General features: G+C 41.8%; 3 protein-coding genes across 6 annotated transcripts in view; all 3 read right to left on the bottom strand.

The window, feature by feature from the left end:
- Positions 1 to 5296, bottom strand: part of slit1a (slit homolog 1a (Drosophila)) — an 89107-nt gene extending 83811 nt beyond the window's left edge. For all 4 annotated transcript variants that reach the window (XM_070977297.1, XM_070977298.1, XM_070977299.1 and 1 more), the window contains exon 1: positions 4986 to 5296. In XM_070977297.1, coding sequence (XP_070833398.1) covers positions 4986 to 5194 — 209 coding nt within the window. In that variant the 5' untranslated portion in view covers positions 5195 to 5296. The remainder of the gene's footprint in view (positions 1 to 4985) is intronic.
- A 6087-nt stretch (positions 5297 to 11383) lies between these two features.
- On the bottom strand, positions 11384 to 16024 carry LOC139341363 (rho GTPase-activating protein 19-like). Its single transcript, XM_070977863.1, has 10 exons — positions 15947 to 16024; positions 15386 to 15639; positions 14613 to 14693; positions 13819 to 14028; positions 13468 to 13694; positions 13223 to 13309; positions 12445 to 12510; positions 11869 to 12090; positions 11683 to 11778; positions 11384 to 11497 (listed from the first exon to the last, which is right to left on the bottom strand). The coding sequence occupies exons 1-10, from the start codon at positions 15991 to 15993 to the stop codon at positions 11408 to 11410; spliced, it is 1380 nt and encodes a 459-aa protein (XP_070833964.1). The 5' UTR covers positions 15994 to 16024; the 3' UTR covers positions 11384 to 11407.
- A 1869-nt stretch (positions 16025 to 17893) lies between these two features.
- LOC139340905 (pyrokinin-1 receptor-like) lies at positions 17894 to 20767 on the bottom strand. The gene is made up of 6 exons (XM_070977027.1): positions 20618 to 20767; positions 20382 to 20478; positions 19614 to 19819; positions 18881 to 19102; positions 18622 to 18799; positions 17894 to 18379 (listed from the first exon to the last, which is right to left on the bottom strand). Exons 1-6 carry the CDS (start codon positions 20765 to 20767, stop codon positions 17928 to 17930), a joined length of 1305 nt encoding a protein of 434 aa, XP_070833128.1. The 3' UTR covers positions 17894 to 17927.
- Between the last annotated feature and the right edge of the window lie 1833 nt (positions 20768 to 22600).

Genomic DNA, 22600 nt, shown 5'->3' with positions numbered 1-22600 from the left:
CTGTTGTGGCTTTGAGTCCTGCATGAAGGCATTTAGGCTGTATGAATGTGTACTTTGACTGTAAAGTATATCATGTGGATAAAACATCTGCTATGCCACATCTATTATGTTTCAGTTATTCAACACAGAAGACAGAGAAGACTTTTGCCTGACAGATGTGCGCTGACGACTGGTAATTTGATGGATGCTGCATGTGTGCTTGAATCTGTCTGTTGATCCCCAAGAATAAAGAATGGTTCTATGTTCCTCTCTCTCTTCCCCACTGAGCACACTGATATCTGCATTCCTCCAGCTCTGTGAAAGAGCAGCTCATCTGCTGGCAAGTAACCCCACTGCAAAAGCTGGAACAATAAGTGATTAGTCATTCAAAAGAAAATTAATCTGCAACCGTTTTGATAATCAAGTAATTGTTTTTGTCATATTTCAAGCAACAAAGCCAAACATTCAGCGGTTGCACAATTTACTGCCAGTCTTTCATACATCATAGAGAGAGCCCTTGGTCTCTCTCTGGGCCTGGACAACAATATTAGTAGAACATGCTTTTGAGAATTCAAAATGACTCAAGTAGATTACATTAAAACACTCCAATGTTGCACTGAACGCAGCACTGGTATGATAAATGTGCAGATGGGTGCCGATCTCAAGAGCCCCTTACATCTGGATTGCTGTCCATAATTTCCTCTCAAACTTGCATCACATCAAAAGCATTTTGACTAGCGTGAAATGTGGATTATGAAGGCATATCTACAATGTCTGGAGAGTGCTCACTGATGTGCTTTTTAACACACATGCACATGTGCGCGTGCGCACACACACACTTAAGCGCATCACCCACCCCCTTCACTCTTCATTGCCTGCTTCTCATTGGCTAGCCAGGAGGGTTAAAAGGAAAGATGGACTTCTGAGAGATGAAAGGTGATCTAGGTGGATTCTCCAAATTCGATTTTCATGGCCTGCTGAGATACAGCCACTCTTAGATAGGCGTGAAGAGCAATCATGCATGTACACTCACATATGCACATGCACACACACATCATGTCAGACAAGCGAAAAAATAATACTAATAAAAAAAAGGAGCCCAGGCATTGGTGTTGGAAGGTATTCTTTGTCCTGTTAACAGGGTCAGTGTGACCTGCGTGCGTCACTCATTAGTGCAATCAAACACTTCCATAAAGTAGCGGCACTCAGCACGAGAGCAGGCCAGTGGGTCTGCGATGACTTTAGACACACGGCAGCTGGCTTTGACGCTCAGCAGTCTGTTGTCACTCTGCTTAGAGTGCAACAGTCTCGTGTGTGTAAAATGTAAAAAAAGTGATGCTTGGACCAGTTGAAAGATAAAAACTGTACACAGGAGCGCCAGAGGAGGAACTACTTCTGTCTATATTACCTATATTCCCATACACTTTGTCTAGCACAGGACTCATGAGGCAGCTCACAAAATCCTGAACTCCAAACACAGCTACAATGATGGCGTCCACCTCAGTATTCAGTGCAAGAGAAAAGACCACAGCTGTGTAGTGCAGGCAGTAAATTGAACTGACTGTGTCCCAGGCCTGTAATTTCACAATCCTCCATTGAGCATAAACATTCTCTGAATGATCTTCATTCCAGGCATTATCACTCCTCACGGGATTACCGGCTGTGAGGATAGATATATTAGACTGTAAAAAGGACCTGAATGAAATTCAGTCTGCCTCTGGGCTAGACCTATGTTGCCCTTTATAATAAATAACATCGGCTCGTTTATTTATTCATTAGCTCTGTGGTAAAGTTACAAGTCTTTTCACTCCTCTGTGCAGTAATCCCTTCATTAGTGATTACCACCTCAGTTACTGTGCCAACCTCCCCTTGAATCCTGCTCTCGACCCTCACAGCTCCACCTCTCACCCCACGTCTTTGTCTTTTCCCATCTTGCTCTTCCCACTTTAGTCACATAGCCAGAGTTGGCAGGTAGTGGCCAGGCTGTGTTCACTCTTGTCATGGTAAATTATGGATCAGGTGGCCGGTGAGCTGTCAGTTGTACCAGCAATGTACCAGTGCCAACAACACCGCAGGCATTCCCTGGCACATGCACACACACCTCCCACCTCCAGCCCCCAAATACATAAAACTGCTTATCAAAGCGACAGAGGCCCTCGTCTTCAACCACCACCAGGCCTCATGTGTTTTCATCTAACATTACTTATTCACAGCACACATGCACACACACATATGGAGGCACATGCTCAAGTTTATGAACAAACACAAGTGAGCATCAGATTTATACAGGAATGCATGAAAACACACACAAACACGCACACATATGGTGTGCAGCCTCCTGCTTCCCTATTCTGGAGGAGCTCCAACATGTCCCCAAATCACAGTACAGGGTATTTTCTGGCACTGAAAATAGATCATCAATACACTGGCTCTTTACAATTAGATGAGGGTTTACACATACGCACACACACGCACACACACAGCTCCTCCCCTGCAAATCAACTCATTCATAGATGAGACGCACACTTACTCCAAGCTGCAGGACTGTAAGAAAGATGAAGCAGGGAGAGGGCAGCAGGTTCGCTCAATACCTGTGCACCTAAAAGCATAACTATCAGTCTTTACTGTCCATGTAGAGTCACTTTAATCAGCTTGACAGATGCTGCTTTTGTCGGAGCTTTGCCTGGTATCAACGTAACTACCATGTGCTAAACAGCAGATGAATATAGACAAGAGCAGGAGACAAGGGAAGGAGATGGAGAGAGAGAGGATGGATGCAGAGAGAGAGAGCAGAGGGGGAGGGAGCGGCCAGTGGCCCGTACGAGGCAGGGTGTGATTTTAATACATGGAGCTCACAGTCTCATTACAGGTTTCAGTCTGAGGAGCGCAGAGGTCAGACCTGATCCAAACCCACACTGACAAGTGCAAATGGGATTCTGCTGTCTGTCTCAACACCCACCATACACACACACCCCACCTCACAAACACACACACTTTCTCCCAAAACCAACCCCCTCCTTCTCTGACACACACACTCTCCGAGAAGCATCACCCTGGCCTGTATGCATTAGCACAAGCACACACATGCATCCATTCAGATGTCCATACACGTACAGTTGGCTTTCTCTAGTCTGCGTCTGCTTTCTCTCTCAACACGGATACGACATCTCCTCCTCACACCAAAGTGAAGCAGATGCATTTTGCAACATTAAATGTTGAAATCTTTGTCATTCAGCTACATTTCTACAATTTCTTTATCCTAAAGACAAGGGGCACCAACTTAAGGGACAATTCTACAAAAACTTCCCCAACTCACTACTCCTCTTTGACCTCCGTAGCAGTTGCACAATTTCATCCACATAAACACACATTTTCCAGAAACACACACATGAATCTAGCTATGCACATGGGACAATCATGTGAGTCACGGTGGGCCGCGTTGACTTGCACAATCACCTTGATGAATCACCCTATGTAACAGCCTGCAGAAGAGGATAGTCTCTATTATTAAGTGGTGCCTTTCAGTGGAGACTCGCTATCTTCTACATGACCTACACACCCAGCTAATACATGCACCACCACACACACCCCAAAAAAAGGCAATGACCCAGGAATAAATTACACATGACCTTTATACACATCATGCTTAAAATGCAGCGTCCCGAGCGTGCTAGACGTGCTTAAAAAAAACATCCAGAGATGTTACAACGATAAAATATCTTGCTGTACATGACCTATGAATGCACAATCAACTTTTAACACAAAAATGCTCTTGAGTGGAGGGGCAGCGTGTATTTTCAGCGTGAATAGCCATTCATGTAAAAGGAAACCACAAAATGACCATGTTTCCTCTCTGCTTCAATGTTGAAGCAGCATGTGCACATAAGCAACCTGGAAACATGCAGCCCGCCAGCAAAAAAAAAAAAAGGTGTTCTTAGAAATTAAATATGAAAAGCATAAAATATGCAGCTAGCTCCCACTATGCCAATGCTGCCTGTGACAGAGGCTTTCTCTCCTCCGTTCCCACTGCATGTTTTATTCAGGATTGATATTCTAAAAGCTGAAATAGAACAATCTATTTCCCCTTGCACTCCTCACTTCTGATTTACTGATGAATATTTCAGAGGAATGTCAGAAAAGACAGAGAAACTCCACTCTGCAAGCCGGCGTCTGCCTCACCTCTCCCTCCGTCTCCCTTCCTCCCTCTGTTTTACAAGACAGCTACGTGATCCTCGTGCAGGACTCGCTTAAGTAGCAGATTTGCTTAATTTTCTACGTGATTTAACAATTTGTGGAGTGAGCGTTCAGGGGCATGAGAAGGGAGGAGAGGGGAGTCTTTAGCCCAAGAGTGGAGGAAAGTGAAAAGGGGGGAGATGGGGGGAAAGCAGAGATAAAGAGAGGCACAGCGCTGCACAGACAGGACACATGGTACGAGTGTGTGTGGGGGGGCATACTCCCAAATATAACAGAATTTAAACTGACCACAGATAAGGCAGCAAATCTGCATCTGTCTCAAAATAATTTAAGATTTCAACTTTAAGTCCAACTTCACTTTTTAATCTCTAAATGTATGTCACATTAAAAAGTAGAGCAAAAATCTATTTGCTTACAGGATTTTGAAAAAAAAAACAAACATATAATAATATATATAATACATGCAGCAAGCATAAACAAGCAGGTATATTATGGACACGTGAAAGGCACACATCTGCTCCTGCTCTTTCCAGTCCCTCATGCCTATTTATACCTGACTGGAATGCCAGTGAGTGACTGACTGACACACATACGCAGACACACACGCACACATTTTACAGGGAGGGCTATTGTTCTCTTTCAGTCTAAGCAAAGTCATGTGGACCGCTACAACATATTCAGGTATCACAATACACTACAATATAGCAAAGAAACAGAAGTGAAAGGAGACAGAAGGACATCATCACAGAGTTTCTATATGACACACATACATTCGCACACACACAAGCAGCTAGAGTGCAGATGGTACTCACAGTCTTTCAGTGTTGCGGGGGATATTCCTTGGCATGGTCCTGAGACCCAGTCCATGGCAGTCAACTGTGGTGCCACTGCAGGTACACAGGGCTGGGCAGGCACTGGCATTGCCCATGAGCAGAGCAGAGAGCATCACCACCCACATCCAGAGCGGCTGCCCGGCCAGCCTGCCCATGCCTGCCCAAGAACAGCTACCTCTGACGGGCATATTCACCACCACTGCAGGCAGCTCTTCTTCCACAAGCCCCTACTTCTCTCTCTGTCCACCTTTGTCTCACTGCAAAAAAAAAAAAAAAACAAGAGTCCTGCTACACCTTGCAAGTCCTCTAGAATAATTCTATATTTGTGGTGAATGTGAATAGAAAACAAAATAAAACTACAATAAATGCTAATATTTCCCTCTCAGCTGTGAAGCAAAGCAAATCCTTTTTGTTCCTCTAGATTTCTTTTGATGTAGGTATGATATCCACCACAGTTTGCTGATGTTAAAAAAAAAAAGCTGCTTTCTTTCTCTTATTGTCTCCTTGCAAACTCTTCTCCTCTCTTGTCTTTGTGGAGTTGCTGTACTGTGGTCTGCACACGTCTGCGTCTCTGTCCTCCTCTCACTCAGTCCCGCTCTACTCTGCTCGCCTGAAGAGAGAGGGAACAGGGAAAGAGCAGAAAGGAAAAAAATCTCTCTCTCTCTCTCTCTCTCTCTCTCACACACACACACACATACACACACACACCAGTCATCCATCACAAGGATCTACAAATAGCAGAGCCCCCCCGCCCCCCGACTCCACCCCTACCCTCCTCTCCTCCCCCACTCCTCTCCCTCCTCACACAGCACCCCCCCACAGAACCCTGCCTGAACTCACTCTCATTCTCGAGGTCCCTCTTTCATTCCCTTGATTCTATTCACAATCCAAATCTACTCCAAGTATCTTTATTTTCCGGGGGTTTTTTTTCCACTCACTCCACTCCTTTTCTCTCAGGTTTGCCTCCAGGCGAACCCCCAGAGAGAGACCTAACCTGCATGACACTGCATAACCCCTGCCTGAAGGGAGAGGCTGTGAGGAGACTGGGCTGCGTGTGTTTGTGTGAGCATGTAACATAGGAGAATTCACCAGGGAAGAGAGGAATCAACACCTCAGTCCTTGGAGGCAAAAAGCCGAATAAATAATGCGTAAATGTGGGTCTTAACATGTAGATCAAGTATGGCCACACAGATAGAGGCTGCAGCAGGGAGCCGGAGTGGAAAAGCTCACACATACACAAACACAGACTTACAAATATTCACGATCTGGTGGGAGGGCAGACCACAGCCATAAAAAGTAAGTCAACACCATATTTTAAAATCAGCATAGGCACAGGAACAGAGATTATATCCTAATATATACAAATGAAAAGACAAACAGCTAAACTCACAATCATACCTGCTCTGTTATTTGGATTTATGGGTAACTGGCACACAATCCCTCCTGTAATGCCAGGACCATGCATTCCCTGAAGTGAAGCATAACGGCATAAACTAGACTGTGTTGAGAAGGGAAAATTGAATGATTAGCAGCATCTGCGGGCCATTATTTACTTGAAAGGAATTCTTAGTAAATATTATTTTGCAAAAAGTTGACATTTTGTTATAACAGAGAATATATTAGAGACCAGCCGCTGTTGACAGTGTAATTGTAGCTTTCGGGAAAGTTTTCCAAATCCATATTGATTTGTAGTTCTTGGAATTGCAAATTAGCATCCTGGATGTGGGTAGGAAATGGACCTCTTGTTTTTATGGGTTCAGTCCAAAGTGCATTGTTCACAGTTATCCACACAATAAAACAGCTGGTGACACTTTAAAATAAGGTGGAGAAGCTACCAAGGGTGAAAAGAGCAACAACAAGCACTTTCTGTATAACTCTGTTTTACATCCCCTCATGTGAGGTAGTGCACTGTACAGAGTTGAAGCTTGTTGGTTCAGTTGGGTGATGCTTTGATGGGACAAAGATCTGCCACACTATCGCTTCAGCGCCTTTTACAAGCTGATGGAGCATCAATGGAGAATGACTCATTAGGCGCTCGTGTAGAGATTCACAGATATCTTGGACTAATTATTACACACTGGCTCATAGTTTGAGTTGCATAGTGGCTGGAGGTCTGTTTTAGCACAACTTACTTTATAAAGGAACCACTTCCAGCGTTCATTAGTGAGCAGCTAGTTCCCAAATTGTTACGTATTGCTTGGTAACTGCTACCGTTTTTCAAAAAGTAAATAAAAGTTAAAACAAACACCTCAGTTTTCCTCAGTCAGTGGCTGTGTTTGGCTCAGCTCGAGTCACTTGGTCTCTGGTCTAACTCCAGAGAGGACTTTGCTGCGGGGTGGATCCTTTCCAACATAAACACCAGCACAGTCACATATACCTAAGAAGTCCATTCACTTCAACTAACAAAGACACAAGGAGAGAAAAGAAACAGACAGGGGAGACGTAAGCAGAAAGGCAATTCAGTTTGTGTGCATCTGTCTGTGTCGCTTGACCAGCTCGGCACATGTGCACGTGCATATATGTGCACACGCATATACACCTCAGGAAAAAAAAAAGCCCCATCTGTCCCAGTAAAAGCGCCAGTGCAGCATAGATCTTCCCTCTATGAATGGCTAATTAAAGAGGAGACAGTGGTGTTTAGTGGTAATGGGGGGTGGTGGTAACGTCCTCCTGCTCTCAGAGCCGTGATAGGAACGCACACAAATACACAACAGAACAGAAAGACGTGGGAGGACATGGCAGCAATTTACAATTAGCCTGAGAGAGGAGGGTTTGGGAAACATAAGACCTCACCAACAACTGATGAGGAACCAACTGCAGTTAATGTGATATGGCACCCAATTTAAAAATTCACAGTCTTCCTGAAGCCGGTGGAGTTTGGTAAATATTTTCTTACAGCTTGTCCCCAGTTAGAAATCAAAGATCCAGACTTTCATCAACACGAAGCAGCCAGCTGCCCGTGGCTGAATAGAGGGATGAATCCATTACTTGACTCACAAAACAGAAATGTGCTCGACAGAAAGAGAGAAAACAGGAAGAAACCAAATTTAGCATCCAGAAAAATCCACAGCATGCATCAAACCCAAGTTATTTGTATTTCACTCTCAGAAGAGAGAGCTAAGAAAAATTCCCCCACCGTCCATTGTTGAAAGAATACAAAAGTTTACAAAGCAGGAGCAGAAGTATTTGATTTTTTTCCTTTTCAATACGTGATCTGTTACTGGTATTTCACTATTCTAGACAGAATTAGCTCCCTCTGAAAGGCATTTGAGTGTGTACATTTAAAGCACAATTACATCCACTCATCATATATGCTTGTGGGTTTGTGTGCGCACCAGATAATGTAAAGTTGATTACAGTATGTCTGACTCATTTTACAGTCATCATGCTCATTCTGGAGCAGGAATGCTAAATAAAACCCCTCTGGAGTTTTGGCTCTAAAACAATGCTATTCCTATCATGGAAGATGTCTGTTGTATATTTACAGAACATGAGAAAAAGCAGACCCATTCTCACAGATGTTTACAACATATACTTACAATACCAAACATGCATTGACATGGACACCATAATGACACACTGAGACATTCCTCCTATTGTGGAGAGCATGCCTCCACTCTTACTATCCACCCACTGACCCTCCAACTCCATAAAATATGCTCAATTTGGGAAATATTTACTGCAAACAGCAACAATTTTGGTAACACAATTATGTTTCCCTTCACTGGCCTTCTGGGTATGTCTTTTTATTATTGTGGGCCATATTTATCCGAAAACTGACTTTAATTGTTTTATTTGGCATGTCTGTAGATTTCAGCATGTTGTCACATTTGTTTCATTTTGTTTTCTTCCTATTTCTAATTTGCCTCAATGGACACAGTCTCCTGAAAGCTTACAAGCAATCTGTTGACCCTCTTGCTGTAGGACATTGGGCCATGTACTGTTAAAGTTGGGAGAGGTCAAATCAAAGTACACAGAGAAGCGGAAAGTAATATTTGATATTTTTAAGGGAATGATTGTATATATAGTTTAAATGAGTTTTAGTATGCTACTAATTTATAGTATTTAACAGCACATGAGTAGCAATAAGCAGATATTTTTCTCATATTGACGTCTTTCACGGTTGCCTCTATTTCGACTGGAACGAGCAGATCTTGCACCAAAGATGCTCCAACCGACTAATTATTTGCAACTAAACAGCATCACCTTGTGGCTGCAATCAAAACAGCATCATACAGCTGCAGACAGAAACAACTGAAACTCCATGAAAAGCAAAGAAATAAAAAAAACAACACACAACCATTTAGAAAAAGTGGCCAAACAACAAAGATTCAGAATTATGTCTCCATCCTCCGAAACCACATATTCTGACACTTCAGATAAAACGACATCGACAGAATGCAGCTTGTTGTCTTTTAATAACAGTGACTTGCATAGCTTCACAGTAGAATCAATATCATCAGTTTACATGGTCAGTCGAGTTGACCATGCGGCAATTGTCACATTATAGTTAAACTGTAACAGCTGAGTGACTAATGACCCCCAAACAGCTACTGGAAGAGTAAGACAACAAGGAGGCTTTAAAAAGTGGCAGCAGCTCAAACTCTCCCACAAAGCACCTGGGTTAACAACCACAGAAGGCGAACAAGAGATTCATCTTCATTTGCATTCAACTCACCAAATTAAAAAAACATAAAAACAGGCAATAAAATCTTAAAAATGCTAACAATTCTTGCACTAAATAGCCAATAGCTCTAAAGCTACCAATGCATATAAAGCTGTTAAACTAATGTTGCATAAAGATCAAAACTGAAACACAAAACCAGGATGCAGTTTAAGGTAACAGTAGTTTAAAGTATCAGTGTTGGCACCCAAGATTTGATCTAAAGTGGAACCAAAAACATACGTATAACCTACACAAGCTGGTTCTTTGGTCTCTCACTCTCTCTCCCATCGTCCAGTCGTCATTCTCTATTAGTCTTCACTTCCACATTTTACTGACGCTCAAATGAATTCTTTCTAAGAATTTCAGCACACTCTGAGACCTACTGGAAAATCAAAGAAAAAAAAAGGAAAACCCTTAATGTTAAATTAAAAATGCATTATACAGTAATTTAGATATATTTACTTTAAGGCACATCTCTGAATTCCCCACTTTTCTAATCAGAGTCTTGAACAGTCTGCAGCGACTGAGTCGAACTAAACTTACTACAGCTTACAAACAAATGTAACATTTAAATAGAAAAAGTCTGCACATCGCATCTTATCGAGACATGTGATGCACTGGATTCCAGGACCTGAAACATCCAGATGACCAATAAAAAATAAATAAAAATAGGATCGGGAATTAAATTAACACGTTTCACCATATTGATAAAGCTAAATATCCAGAATTGCACTGGGGTAAACACAAGTCATTTGCATCCTGCAGACCATCATGAAGGAATAATGAAATTAAGATGGAACTCCTGCAAAGTGGTTAAAAAATTAGTAGTAATAAAATTGCATTGACTTAAAATAAAGTTCTTGTAAAATTGTTGTCCATTAACAGCTTTTATGCCCCCTAACTTAGCTTAAAACTTCTGGTCCTTTGCTCGTCATCTCATTTACCTTGAAGACTTAAACATTTTGAGGGGAAAAAAAAAAAAAAGCTGAGTACAGACCTAAAGCTATGCACAGAGCATTACAACATTGAGTTTATGTCAAGACCTCAAGGTCGTTTAAAACCCCTGGCATAACACTCAGACTGATGTCTCCTTAGTTGTGAAGAGGCCATGTTTTTTTGAAGACAGTTACTCCTTGACGAGCTGAGGAGAGAGAAGAGAGAAAATAAATATATATGGTAATATTTAATCCTTTCAGCAGAGTCGATCAGGCATCATTAGCAACGTAAGCACTGCTGAGTCAAAATGAGGCTCGACTTGCTTGTGGTGAACCACAGACAGATGGCTGGAAGTGCCAGAAAAGTCCTTCAGCGCAGTTATGAGGAAAACTACTTGATGACAGTTTTAGGAGTGAATCGTGCTGTCCCGCAATTTAAAAGTGACATTTTGATTAGTTTGGTTTAAATAAAAGAGAATTACTACTTCAGCACTTCTCTGTGCATGTACATCATCATCATTGCAAGGAAATATTAAAGACAAGTTAACTGTTTTCAAACATTCAGAGCTGGCTCAAGTTTATTTCCTGTCATATCAGTGGTACTTAAAGTCACAGTCAATCTGATGACGTAGCGTCAGGATAGAGCTACTGTAACCCACAGGATCACATCTGGGGGCGGTGATTAGCTGACTGCTGTTCCACAAGCTGCAGGTTGTCATTCTGGGACTTGTTTCATAAAACAGGTTTGCTTTGTGGTGTAACAATACAATACTCACTCCTCCACAGCTGGTGTTTCCCCTTCACTGACCATCACTGGAGCTGTTGGCTGAAGTCGTCTGCAGTCTGCTGTTTTCTTTCTCTGTTAATACTTGGTTTCCCAACACCTTCCTCTGTTTTAATAAATATAAAATCATCACGGGGAGACGGATAGTGTTTCAGAGGCTAGGCCTGTATTAAAGATACCCTGTTAAGCTTTTTCATAACCCCAGTTTGCACTTCCTTTCTCATAAAAAAGAAAGAGATGAAGGTCGAAAAGTGAAGGTTATCACTGTACACTGCATTACTGTCAACAAACCTTGATCATTCCACCTAAAGAACGCGAACGCCAGTGTTTCCTGCTGAATGGCGTCCGAGTGTCAGCCGAAGGTGTCTGCAAAGTCTGCTTTTCAAACTGCAAAAAACACGTACAGTAGGTGCTGGGTTTTGAGCAGTTGAACCACATGTTCTTTCTCTTCACAATGGGAACGCTGACCTATCGTACCTGTCTGATGAGCTTCTTCTTTTTGGCAGATTCGGGCATGTTGTTGACCTGCTGGTACAGCTCTCTGAGGGCAGATTCAGTATAACTCTGGGTCTCAGATGACCTGATGGTGCAGGCGCTACTGGCAGCACCCACGATTGTTCTCACGGAGGGAGAAGGTGAGGCAGCTGTTGCCGCGGACATTTGCCCACCACTCGTCCCAGAACAGAGTGTCAAGTCATCCTAGAAACAGAAATGACATGTGACCAGATATTTAAAAATGTTATCTCACTGAAACTACAAGATGTGATGACAAGAAATGTGTCACGCACAGCACACACATAATGAACAACAAACACATAATAGCTTTGAAGGTGCTTTCGAAATCATTCCATTGAGTGCCCAGGAGCAGATTACAGGCTCTCCAGCTTCTGTATTTAGACATTTGTTGTCTAAAATTAACCCAACACTGAAGATGCTGGATTCAAAAGCTAGAAGAGCTCTGAAAACAGCTTCATACATTAAAGCAATGGTGTGCCAGGTCTCTTATCATTAAAATTAACTTCGACATAGAAGAAAAAGGACAGAAACACTCACCTGTGACTGGAGAGTTTTTGATCCTGTGAAGTATAAGCGGGTATATTCTTTGATATATGCAGGCGCCTTCAATAAAAGCAAACACAGACAAAAGTCCACTGATGTCATTAGAAACAAACAGGAAAGCCATTGTGAGGAATGAATCTAGTGTGACATACATTAATATGATTGGCTTTTATAAATTCAGGTCCTCCGTCTCACCATAAAGCATCCACTAGGAACAGTGCACTGCATGTGTAATATAGCAGGAGGACGATGCCTGCTTTGATGCATTAATGTACATGAGAATGAAGATACATAAATCAGTCATGGGGATGTTAAAGGCTGCTGATTGTAGGACACCTCGAAATGCAAACAATTAGCCATCACTGATTTTTCTTTCACATGTAAATTCTGTATTCTCTCACCCTACCCTGTTACTATTTGTAACCCTGGCAACAATGCCACCACTTGTCATGAATGGTTCATTCAAAGTAAAGAGGGAACAAATTAAACAACAGATGAAGCCTCACTAGGACATGGTTGTGAAGTACTGTGTGTTTATTTCTTCGTACAATATCTAATCAGAGAGAACTGCTTGTGTTTTCTTTTGACATGGAAGTAAAATCTGATATAAAGAGCCTTGACGGACAAAAATCACAGCTCATGCTGCTGTTCCTATCGGACGGAGAAAAGGAACAACACAGAAACATACTGCATTTCGTGCTTTTGAATGTGAGCACGGTTTATATGTAAGACAAACTAAAACTCCAGACCAACAGGCTGTAAAGATGCCTACCTTGAACAGCTTTTGTGAGTGCCTGATGAGGAAAGCTATGCCATTATTCAGTTTCTCGATATTTCCCTGCAGATCACTTGCCATCACCTGTTAAAAAATAAATACATTAATGAATGAATGAATGAATGAATGAATGAATAAATAAATATATATCAAGAAATGGTCAGTCATGGTGTACTTGACTACAAACATCGTAGCTGTAACATACTGAGAGAGGCAGAATGAAGTGAAGCTGACGTCCTTACATTTTTGGGCCAGATGATGTGTGGAGCAAACATTGTGGCTAGATTGATAGCAGACATCTTGTTGACGTGCTGATTGCGAGCAGTGTGATACAGCAGGTCAAGGAGCAGCTTCAACAGACTGCGGTTGGCTGGTGGGAGCAGCATGAAAAGCAGCTGAAACGCCTCAATCTGACGTTCCTTGTCAGGAACATTTGTCTTATCTCCCTTATCGTCAAAGCGAGTCAGCTCTGGACACAACAGATAAGAGATAAATATCATATTAAAAGGAGCACAGGGGGTCAGTAACTATTATTCCCTTTAGTTTACATTGATCTTGATATGATAAGGATCTATGTATGAGTCAACCAACACCTCCGATCTTCAGGTGAGCGTGATAGTGTCTGTGTGTGAGCAGAGGCTCTGGCAGTTCTCCCAGGTAGGCTTTGAGCAATGTGGCAGCATCATTGGGGTGGAAGTCGCCCGTCTCTAGATCTATATCTGCCCCGGCATTCAGCATTTCCCTTAGGGCTGCCTGCCTCAAGCTGTGGCCTGGCACACGGAACAACCCCTCCACATGAAGGTCTGAAAGATTGGAGAGGAAGATGGGGAGAGACAGCCGGAGAAGAGGGCGAAAAAGAGATGTAGTGTGTAGGCGGGTACACACAGAGTGAAAGAGACATAGGGAGACGAAGACAGAAGTGGGGAGAGAGACGGAGTGAATGAAATGGAAGGAGGGAGGCAGTAGGAGCAAAGTGCTTTCAGATAAATTATTGACCCAAGCATTTGCTCCCGGTGTCCACTTTCAGTGAATGACATCATCGCTTTCTAGAAATAAACCATGACCTCATGTTAATCCACTGTTCTTCAACTAAGTTAAAGAACAAGTAGTAAGAGTTGGGAAGCAGCCTTGATGCTAAACAAATCCAGTTCTCATAGGAGTTAAAGACACTTATCGATCAAACAGTTTGAGCAGGTACGTCCACAGACTGTCAAATCGAGGAATTATGAATGGTGTTTGTCCGACACAACCACTGTCGTGGTTAGGAATCTGTTTCCTTCTGTAATCACACATGCAAAATGTACCCAGTCATGATATCATAAGCTGCTTTGAATGAAAATGCTCTCCAAATGGCAGAAATGATGCATGTATATGAAGTGATACTCACTTTTACTCAGGTATTCAATGAGCTGATAGATCTGTGCTATTCCTTCTTCAGTTAACGGCGCACCAAAGACCACTCCTTTGTCTGAAAGGTATCAAATGGCATGATAAGACTGATTACACCCTATATGTACATCTCACACATGGACCTATTGCTACATTTGACATAATATAGATAATATACATTACTTACACACAAGACAGTTTTGGATATAAAAAAAAAACAAAACAGGTGCAGTCTGCTGAAGGTCTGGGTGATTAATCTGATTTTTCAGTTCAGATTTTGGCTTTCCATTATGAACACAAGATGACTGAGATAAATTAACTATTGGGCTACATCTTGTTTGAATGATCCTCTTGTGTCTTGCTAGAAATCCAGCGCATCCCTTTCTTCCACAGCGATGCGCTTCTGACCCTCCCTAAAAGACCAAACTTTCAACCAGGCTGTGGCATGTTTAGTTCAGCTCAAGCCAAGACGACGGAAAGAGAGCCTTTAGTCAACAAGGAAGGTAAAACCAATTCAGCTGTAAGACAGGAAGATATCGCAGGGTGAGCGGCTGCGCAAGCACACATACAGACACACTCATATACAGTGGACTTATGTTGAGAGAGCAGGGGGGATGGTCGTACAAATAAGTTGGAGGAGAAACTCACACAGGACAGTGGTCCTTTTCTAGGTTATTTACTCTTTCTAATGTAGTAACTTGACACATATTGTATTTATCTAAAACAGTGGTTGAAAGAGTCTAAGCACACTAATGGCTCAGCTGGCCTCACCTTTCCGTTTCAGGAAGTTGAAGGAGCGTAGAAAGCCACTGGAAGCGGGCACCCGAGCCTCAGACTCTCCGGTGAGCTGAGCAAACTCATCCCCTGGAAGGTCTATGAGTCGGGTGATATTACTCAGTACCATATCCGTGAAGGCCTGTGGATGCTCATGCCTCAGCCTCTCCACAAAGAAGTCTGGGTTGAAGATCACAGGCTGGCTTGCGCTCTGCTTTTCCTGGCTGATAAACACACTGCATTTTGTCCCCCTGTTAAAGAGAAACAGAGTGGGCTGGGGTTCGTTTTGAGGAGGAATAGTACAGCTTGGAGCTGGTACCGAAGACTTCGTAGTGAAATCTGAAGAGGGGGCATATGTAATCATACATTAGCGGATTAACGTTAGTTTGTTATCGTAACGAGTTGTTGCTAAGTTAGCTACGTTGGCTAACGGTAACAAGTCTGCTCATACGCTACACAAAGACATTTAATTACCAATATTCAACCCAGAAACTTTCACTTTATACAGAAGAAGTGACATCTGTTCATTTGACGATGTACTGAACGAAAAGTTGATACCTTCTTTCCAGTTTGTGATTGGTTTGAGGATCACTTTCAGCCGCCATCTTAGTTTTGAATCTTCCGCTGTTTCATTTTAGTTCCGCCCACAGCGTTGTGATTGGCTGAAATATACGTACGTCTACAGAAGGGAGGGCGACATTCCCTCCGGTTCAGCGTGGATGCCTGTGCAAATACTTAAATGGACTTTAAAAAAAAAAAAAAAGAGAGAGAGAGAGAGAGAGAGAGAGAAATGTTGCCAACTCGAAGGATCAATTAATTGGTCCTTCGAGTCCTTGCCGTTGAAAAAGTGAAATTAATCTTTAAATCAGATTTGTTTTGTACCAGTTGCCAAGATTTCTCTTTTTTTAAGTCCATCGAAGTATTTGCACAGGCATTCACGTTGAACCGGAGGGATACACACACAGACACACATAGACACAGACACACACACACACACACACACACACACACAAACACACACACACACACACACACACACACACACACACACAAACACACACACACACACACACACAAACACACACACACACACACACACACACACACACACACACACACACACACACACACAGAGAGAGAGAGAGAGAGAGAGAGAGAGAGAGAGAGAGAGAGAGAGAGAGAGAGAGAGAGAGAGAGAGAGAGAGAGAGAGAGAGAGATTCTTCTTCCTTTGTGCAGACATTGCATATGTGTCATTTCAGCAGCCACTCATTGACAATTATGTCTTCTTCAGGCTCTAGAGGTAATGGTGAGGGAGTGAACACAGATGTATAGAAAACTGAAACAAAACCGAGACAGCAGTCAGATTCTATCCTGTTGAAAGAGTTCTTTGACAAATAAATAAATAAAGCAGACAAACACAATTTAGTCATGGTGAAATAACAGACATGCTGCAGCTGGACTGAGCAGTAATTAAGCTGTACTCATGAATGGAGCATTCCTTGCATATGAGAAGGGATGGTATAGCCACATCTATTTATAGTGTGTTGACTGGCTTGACCTCAGGACTCCTGCTGTTGGTTGTCTTGACAACACAAAGACGTTTTGACTTGAATTGATTACACACACACACACACACACACACACACACACACACACACACACACACACACACACACAATTTAGGATTTTATAACAATATTTTTATTTTAAATTTTACAGTATGTCCACTGTAGTGGACAACAGTACAATTTTACCATAACACAACAAAATCATAATAGACTGACAAGAAAACAAGAATGTCAATCCAAACTGAACACCTTTTGTTGAACTGCTGAACAAAATTGACATTATTAAACATTCACAACATTGCTATTATTTTTCCTAACAAAAAGTTTAACTGAACTCTGACTCCAATTTATGATTCCTGACATGTTCATAAACTAGAAAATATATGATTGAGATATGAGATATAACTGGAAAGGCCAGGATGTGCTCTACTGAGCACACCAGGACTTAGTAGGGTAGCTCAAATGAGTCAAAAGATATAGACCAAAACCAAATGTCCACTACAGAGGACACAAATGAATAGGCTGGGTCTCAGGATGGTATGAACTATGCACCTGAATAATACTCTTGAACAATATACCTTTCAAACTAACATAGAACACACACTGCCACAGCTCATCCAGTAATCTTTGGGGGAGTTTGGGAAATGTAGTATGACACTTAACATCAAAAAATATATATTCCTACACTTCTTCACATCTGTCACAGTAATGTAAGTTTTAAAACACGAAACGTATATTTCTAGCGAGACAAAGGAAAACAGTTGAAAGAACACAAATATTACTGAACTGCAGAATACAGGTTAATTCTACACGCAGTAAACATTTTACAACATTTTCAAAAATGTTCACAACACTGAGAAACTCTGAAAGAAAAAGAAAGTGTTTCAGGAAAAAAGAACATTTAGTTATTGGATCCCATGGTGCATTTGTACATTCATTAAAGGTGTGAAAGTGTGAAAGAGTAAAACAATCACGGTTCAGAATGCTTTTGTTGCAGCTCATGCTCAAATGTGATTCCATTGCTATCTCCATCCCTCCGATCTGATTTGTTAATGACTGCATTTCTCTTTTTGTCCATCTTCTCTCTGCAGTATTTATTATCAGTCCTCTCTCTGGCTGTTGTGCTTGCTTCTTCGCTTGAATTTCTTGGTCGCAGCCAAGACATGCTCCCATACTTCCAGTAGCAGTAAGGCCTGAGCCGACCCAGAGTTCTCCAGCACGCCCTACGAAATGTGTGTGAGGAAATGCAGAACAGCAGCGGATCCAGAGCGCCGTTGATATACCACAGTGGAAGCGACAAGTACGATTTCAGGATTGTGTAGACGGAAAGGACGGTGTCGGACCACACGACCACATAGACCTGCATCAGCGAGGACGCGATGTCTGGAAAGTTGCAGACAAAAAAAGCCACCACGACTGCACCTGGAAGACAAAATGAATGCTGACTCATGTTGTAAAGCGATTCGAGTGGTCAGTCTGATTAGCAGCCCAGAGCGGAAGCAGTCACCAAGCTTGCAGCATCACCACTTTAAAAGGACACGTGAATGAAATTCAGTGTCCCACTTTCTGGACACTTCATCACTTATGAGATAAAAGCACTCGGGAGATTTACTATACCACTACCTCAAGACTTAAACATAACATTATAATTTCCTGTGTCTCACCCATGAGTTTCAGAGCTCTCTTTTCATTTAAAAGTAGCTTTCCATTCTGATGGCACTGGATATCTCGTCTTCCTTCTGGAACCGTCCTTGTGAGACCCATGTTTCTCCTTTGACGTCCATTCCTCCTCAGGTAGAGTAGGATGAGGAGATAGAGGGTAAAGATGGAGACCAGCGGGACCTAAAGTTGGAGAGGTCTGTTGAGTGCCTGTGCTTTTATGCAGATAAGCACATACAATCTGTTGAATGACATTTGTCTCACCAGAAAGAAGAACCCCGCTCTCAGGAGTAAAGCCCCTTTGTAGATGTGCGCAGGATCAGGCTCAGTCATCTCGCACATGGTGGAGACATGGAAGGCGTCTTTATGTGTGGTGGCCGTGTAGTCCAGGATGCACGCACGAGCCTGGTCATAGACCAGAGCAAAGGGAATGGCTGAGACCAGAGAAATGATCCATACTGAAAAAAGGCACGGCAGCCGAGACTTCTATTGGAGAGGAAGGCGAGAGGGAAGGAAATTATATCCGTTAGACCGACAGGTTTTATCAATTGCACAGCATGACCCATTTCATTTCCTACATTTCATTGTGAAATAGAAATGTAGCACAGGTAAGAAGAACACATTCTGTACTCTCCATCTGGCCTGGCTCAAATCATGTAGCACTGAAAAGGTCTGCATTATGTATTTATGCACAATATTTTGAACAAGAAAACGCCAAATTGGATAAATGCTTCCCTTTTCATTGAAGTACACAATATCTTCTGCAGCTTATCTTGATTCAATTCTTTGAGCATGAACAAGGAATATGTTTTATATGAATTTTAGGGAAGAAACTCAAAATGAACATCACACCAAGTTATGTCAGTTTTGGGCAAATGTGATAAACATTATTACAAGACATCCCTTTTTTTAAAATTTCATGTAATAGTTACTATTTCAGTGAGCACAGAGCACTACGATGAGGAAAGAGTACATTTGTTTTGTGGAAGTACTCAACCTTCAGGCTGGAGACAGACCACATGGTGTGGCAAATGGCTGCATAGCGCTCAGTGGTGAAGGTCATGATAACCCAGCTTGTGGTGGCACAGTACACTTGGCGGATCATAAAATAGACCTTGCATACTACTTGACCCAGGCGCCATGGGTAGCTCTCCCAGTAGTACCGATACAAAGTCACTGGGATGGTCATCAACTGCAGAATGTCTAAAAATTAAAGAGAGAGATGAGGGTCAAATTGAGGTTGTAGGTCAACCACTCTATGAATTTAATAGATTGAGGTGTGATTAAAATGGAAATGGAAACTGGCATTTGTGATTTCAGTTTCAATTTAATATGCACATAAATCAATATCAAATGCTGTTTTTCCAAATGGAAAGTGACAAATTAAATTCCATCAGAAATATGGAAGAGTCGTTCTTTAGATTACACTAAAAGTTAATGTTGGCAGTATAGATCCTCCTAAGACCCGAACTCTTGCATGGCATGCATTTTTAATTTCTCTTTGCTATTTGGGCTGATTGGGACCTGGTGAATGTAAAAAAAAAGAAGAATTACCATCATATATGATATATATTATATATATCATTATTGTTAGCAGTATAATGTCCTCGTATGTGGACACCAGGCCCATGTAGAGCAAAATTTAGTATTGTGGTCTAGACAACCCAAAATGTGATGTCCACATATGTGGACGCCAGGTCTTAGGAGGTTAAACATGAAGATGTTGAAATGTCTTCCATAAAAAGTCCATGGTAGTAGTGTGTACCTGATATGACCAGGCTGAGAAGGTAGAAGCGAATGGCACTGACTCTCATTTGAGCGTCCATGAGGAGAGTCAGTATGCTCACACCATTGAATAAGACCTATAGAGCATTAAAGTACAGCATTAAGAGGTCTTTAGTGTGATAAAAATGTAAGCCTACAGTTGCTCTCAGCATGTCATTAATGCCAATGACTAACATTGTGGCTTATTGCTACTGCTGTAAAATTGAGTGTTCATACTCCACATGAGAAGACGATGCTGTAGAAGATGGTCATGGGGACGGCAATTGCCAGCGGCTCACTCTTGGTGACACTAATGTCGAGCTGTGGCGTCTCACTCGGACTGACATTACAGCTGAAGAGGAATGAAATCTGCCCTGAGAGGTTCATGATGAGAAAGCTGGAGGAGAACTAGAAAGATATTACAGATAAATAATACAGATAATTAATATCGATAATGGATTTAATTTCCAAGTTCCTCCACTATGATTAAAATAGATGAAAACTGGAAATGATGTTGACTATTAGCAACCATTATTGAGGTCAGATAAATAATTTTTCAGGTAAATTTTTAAATTTTAAAATTTTCATGTTAAATTTGATGTGCACAATTAATGTCCATCCTTTTGTGCTGTGTTATGGGTTACATACATTGCTGTGCACTACAAATACAGTGATTTTCAGCTTCTGTTTTTTTTTTTAAATGTTGATTTACCTTAAATTTACTGAAAGCATATTAAAATGCATGAAAATCCATTAACATGAGGCAACTGACAAAAACAAAAGCGTTCAGTGGATAACAGACGTGCATAATTGAAAATGCTTTGAAAAAGCATTACGTTAGAGATCAATGTCCAAATGGTGAGTGAGTCAGTCTTCACAAACGGACACATTCACACAGAGACCAGTTGCATTTTCAGACCAAGTCATGCTGCCTTTTGCAAGCAAATCATCAAATTTCATCATTATTTTAATTCAACAGGAATCTGACATGTTTATTTAAAATGTGATGTGCACACACTGTACAACCTGTTACACTGCCAGCACTGTCAGTTCCAAAATTAAGATCATTCCTGTTTAAGACCCATTACAGCAGTTACATTTGACCTATCTGAAGGCATTTGATCAATTTCAGATGATAGACTTACCTTTCAGAGGCAGAAATGCAGGTTGAAGCCCAGCAGCTCACTTCGCAAGGAAAAAACACCCCTTTGATTGTCCTTCCCACTCTGACTGTCTGCCTCTCTCTCTCTCTCTTTCTCTCTCTCTGTGCTCTGTGTCTCTCCATCACCTCCTCCATCTCCCTCTCTCCCCACACTCACTCATTCAGACAGAGATATTAACAACAGCAGCTGGAAGAAAACCCTAAATAAAGTGATACAGCTGCTTTAAATGCAAGATAGTCTCACAGTGCGATGAAAATGTAAATTACTGAGGCAAACATAGTGACCTGGCTCCAGCAGCATTGTTCCTGCAGGATATTTCATCTAGATATTCACCAGAGTACACATGCACCCGATCTGGACAGGTATGCCGTGGACACACTGCTACCATATAAAAACACACAAACACACACCCTTAACTTAACCTTGACTAACCTTAAAGAGAGTTCTAAACATAAAAAATGTAATTTTCATATTTGTGGGACACATTCATGCACATATAACGTGCTTCTGCATTACGGACATGTATAATGCCTCGGCTAAATTTAAGGAATGACTATTAAAGGTTTTGTTTTGTTTCATGAGATGATCCATACCACTGTCATAGCTATATGCTAAAAATGGACCTACTGCCAGCAGCTGGGGAGCTTATAATAAAGACTGGAAGCAGGGAGAAACAGCTGGACTGGATTTGTTGGAAAATCATTAAAGCCGCTGATGAGCACCTCTGAAGCTCACTAGTTGACATGTCGCATCTCATTTGTTTAATTCTTACAAAAACTAGAATGTAAAAATGACACTTTTATGAGCAAAATTACTACTTGGCTGCAACAGTTCAGGCAACCAGCAGAGACTCCAAGAAGTTACAACCTCACTACAAATGATGAATTTGTTGTTACCTTTGGACAGAAGCAGGTTTTCCTTGTGTTTTCCTTCTGTTTTCAGCCTTCATGCTAAAATAACCAGCTGCTGGCAGTCCTCTCATCTAACTCTCCATGTGTTCAATATGACACAGAGGTTTGAAACTTAAACTGAGGTAGACCCCTTCATTAAAAACAGT

Source organism: Chaetodon trifascialis, chromosome 13 (genome assembly GCF_039877785.1).
Source record: "Chaetodon trifascialis isolate fChaTrf1 chromosome 13, fChaTrf1.hap1, whole genome shotgun sequence".
Lineage (NCBI taxonomy): Eukaryota > Metazoa > Chordata > Actinopteri > Chaetodontiformes > Chaetodontidae > Chaetodon > Chaetodon trifascialis.
The sequence above is the reverse complement of the archived record's forward strand: the minus strand, read 5'-3'. Positions and strand labels throughout refer to the sequence as shown.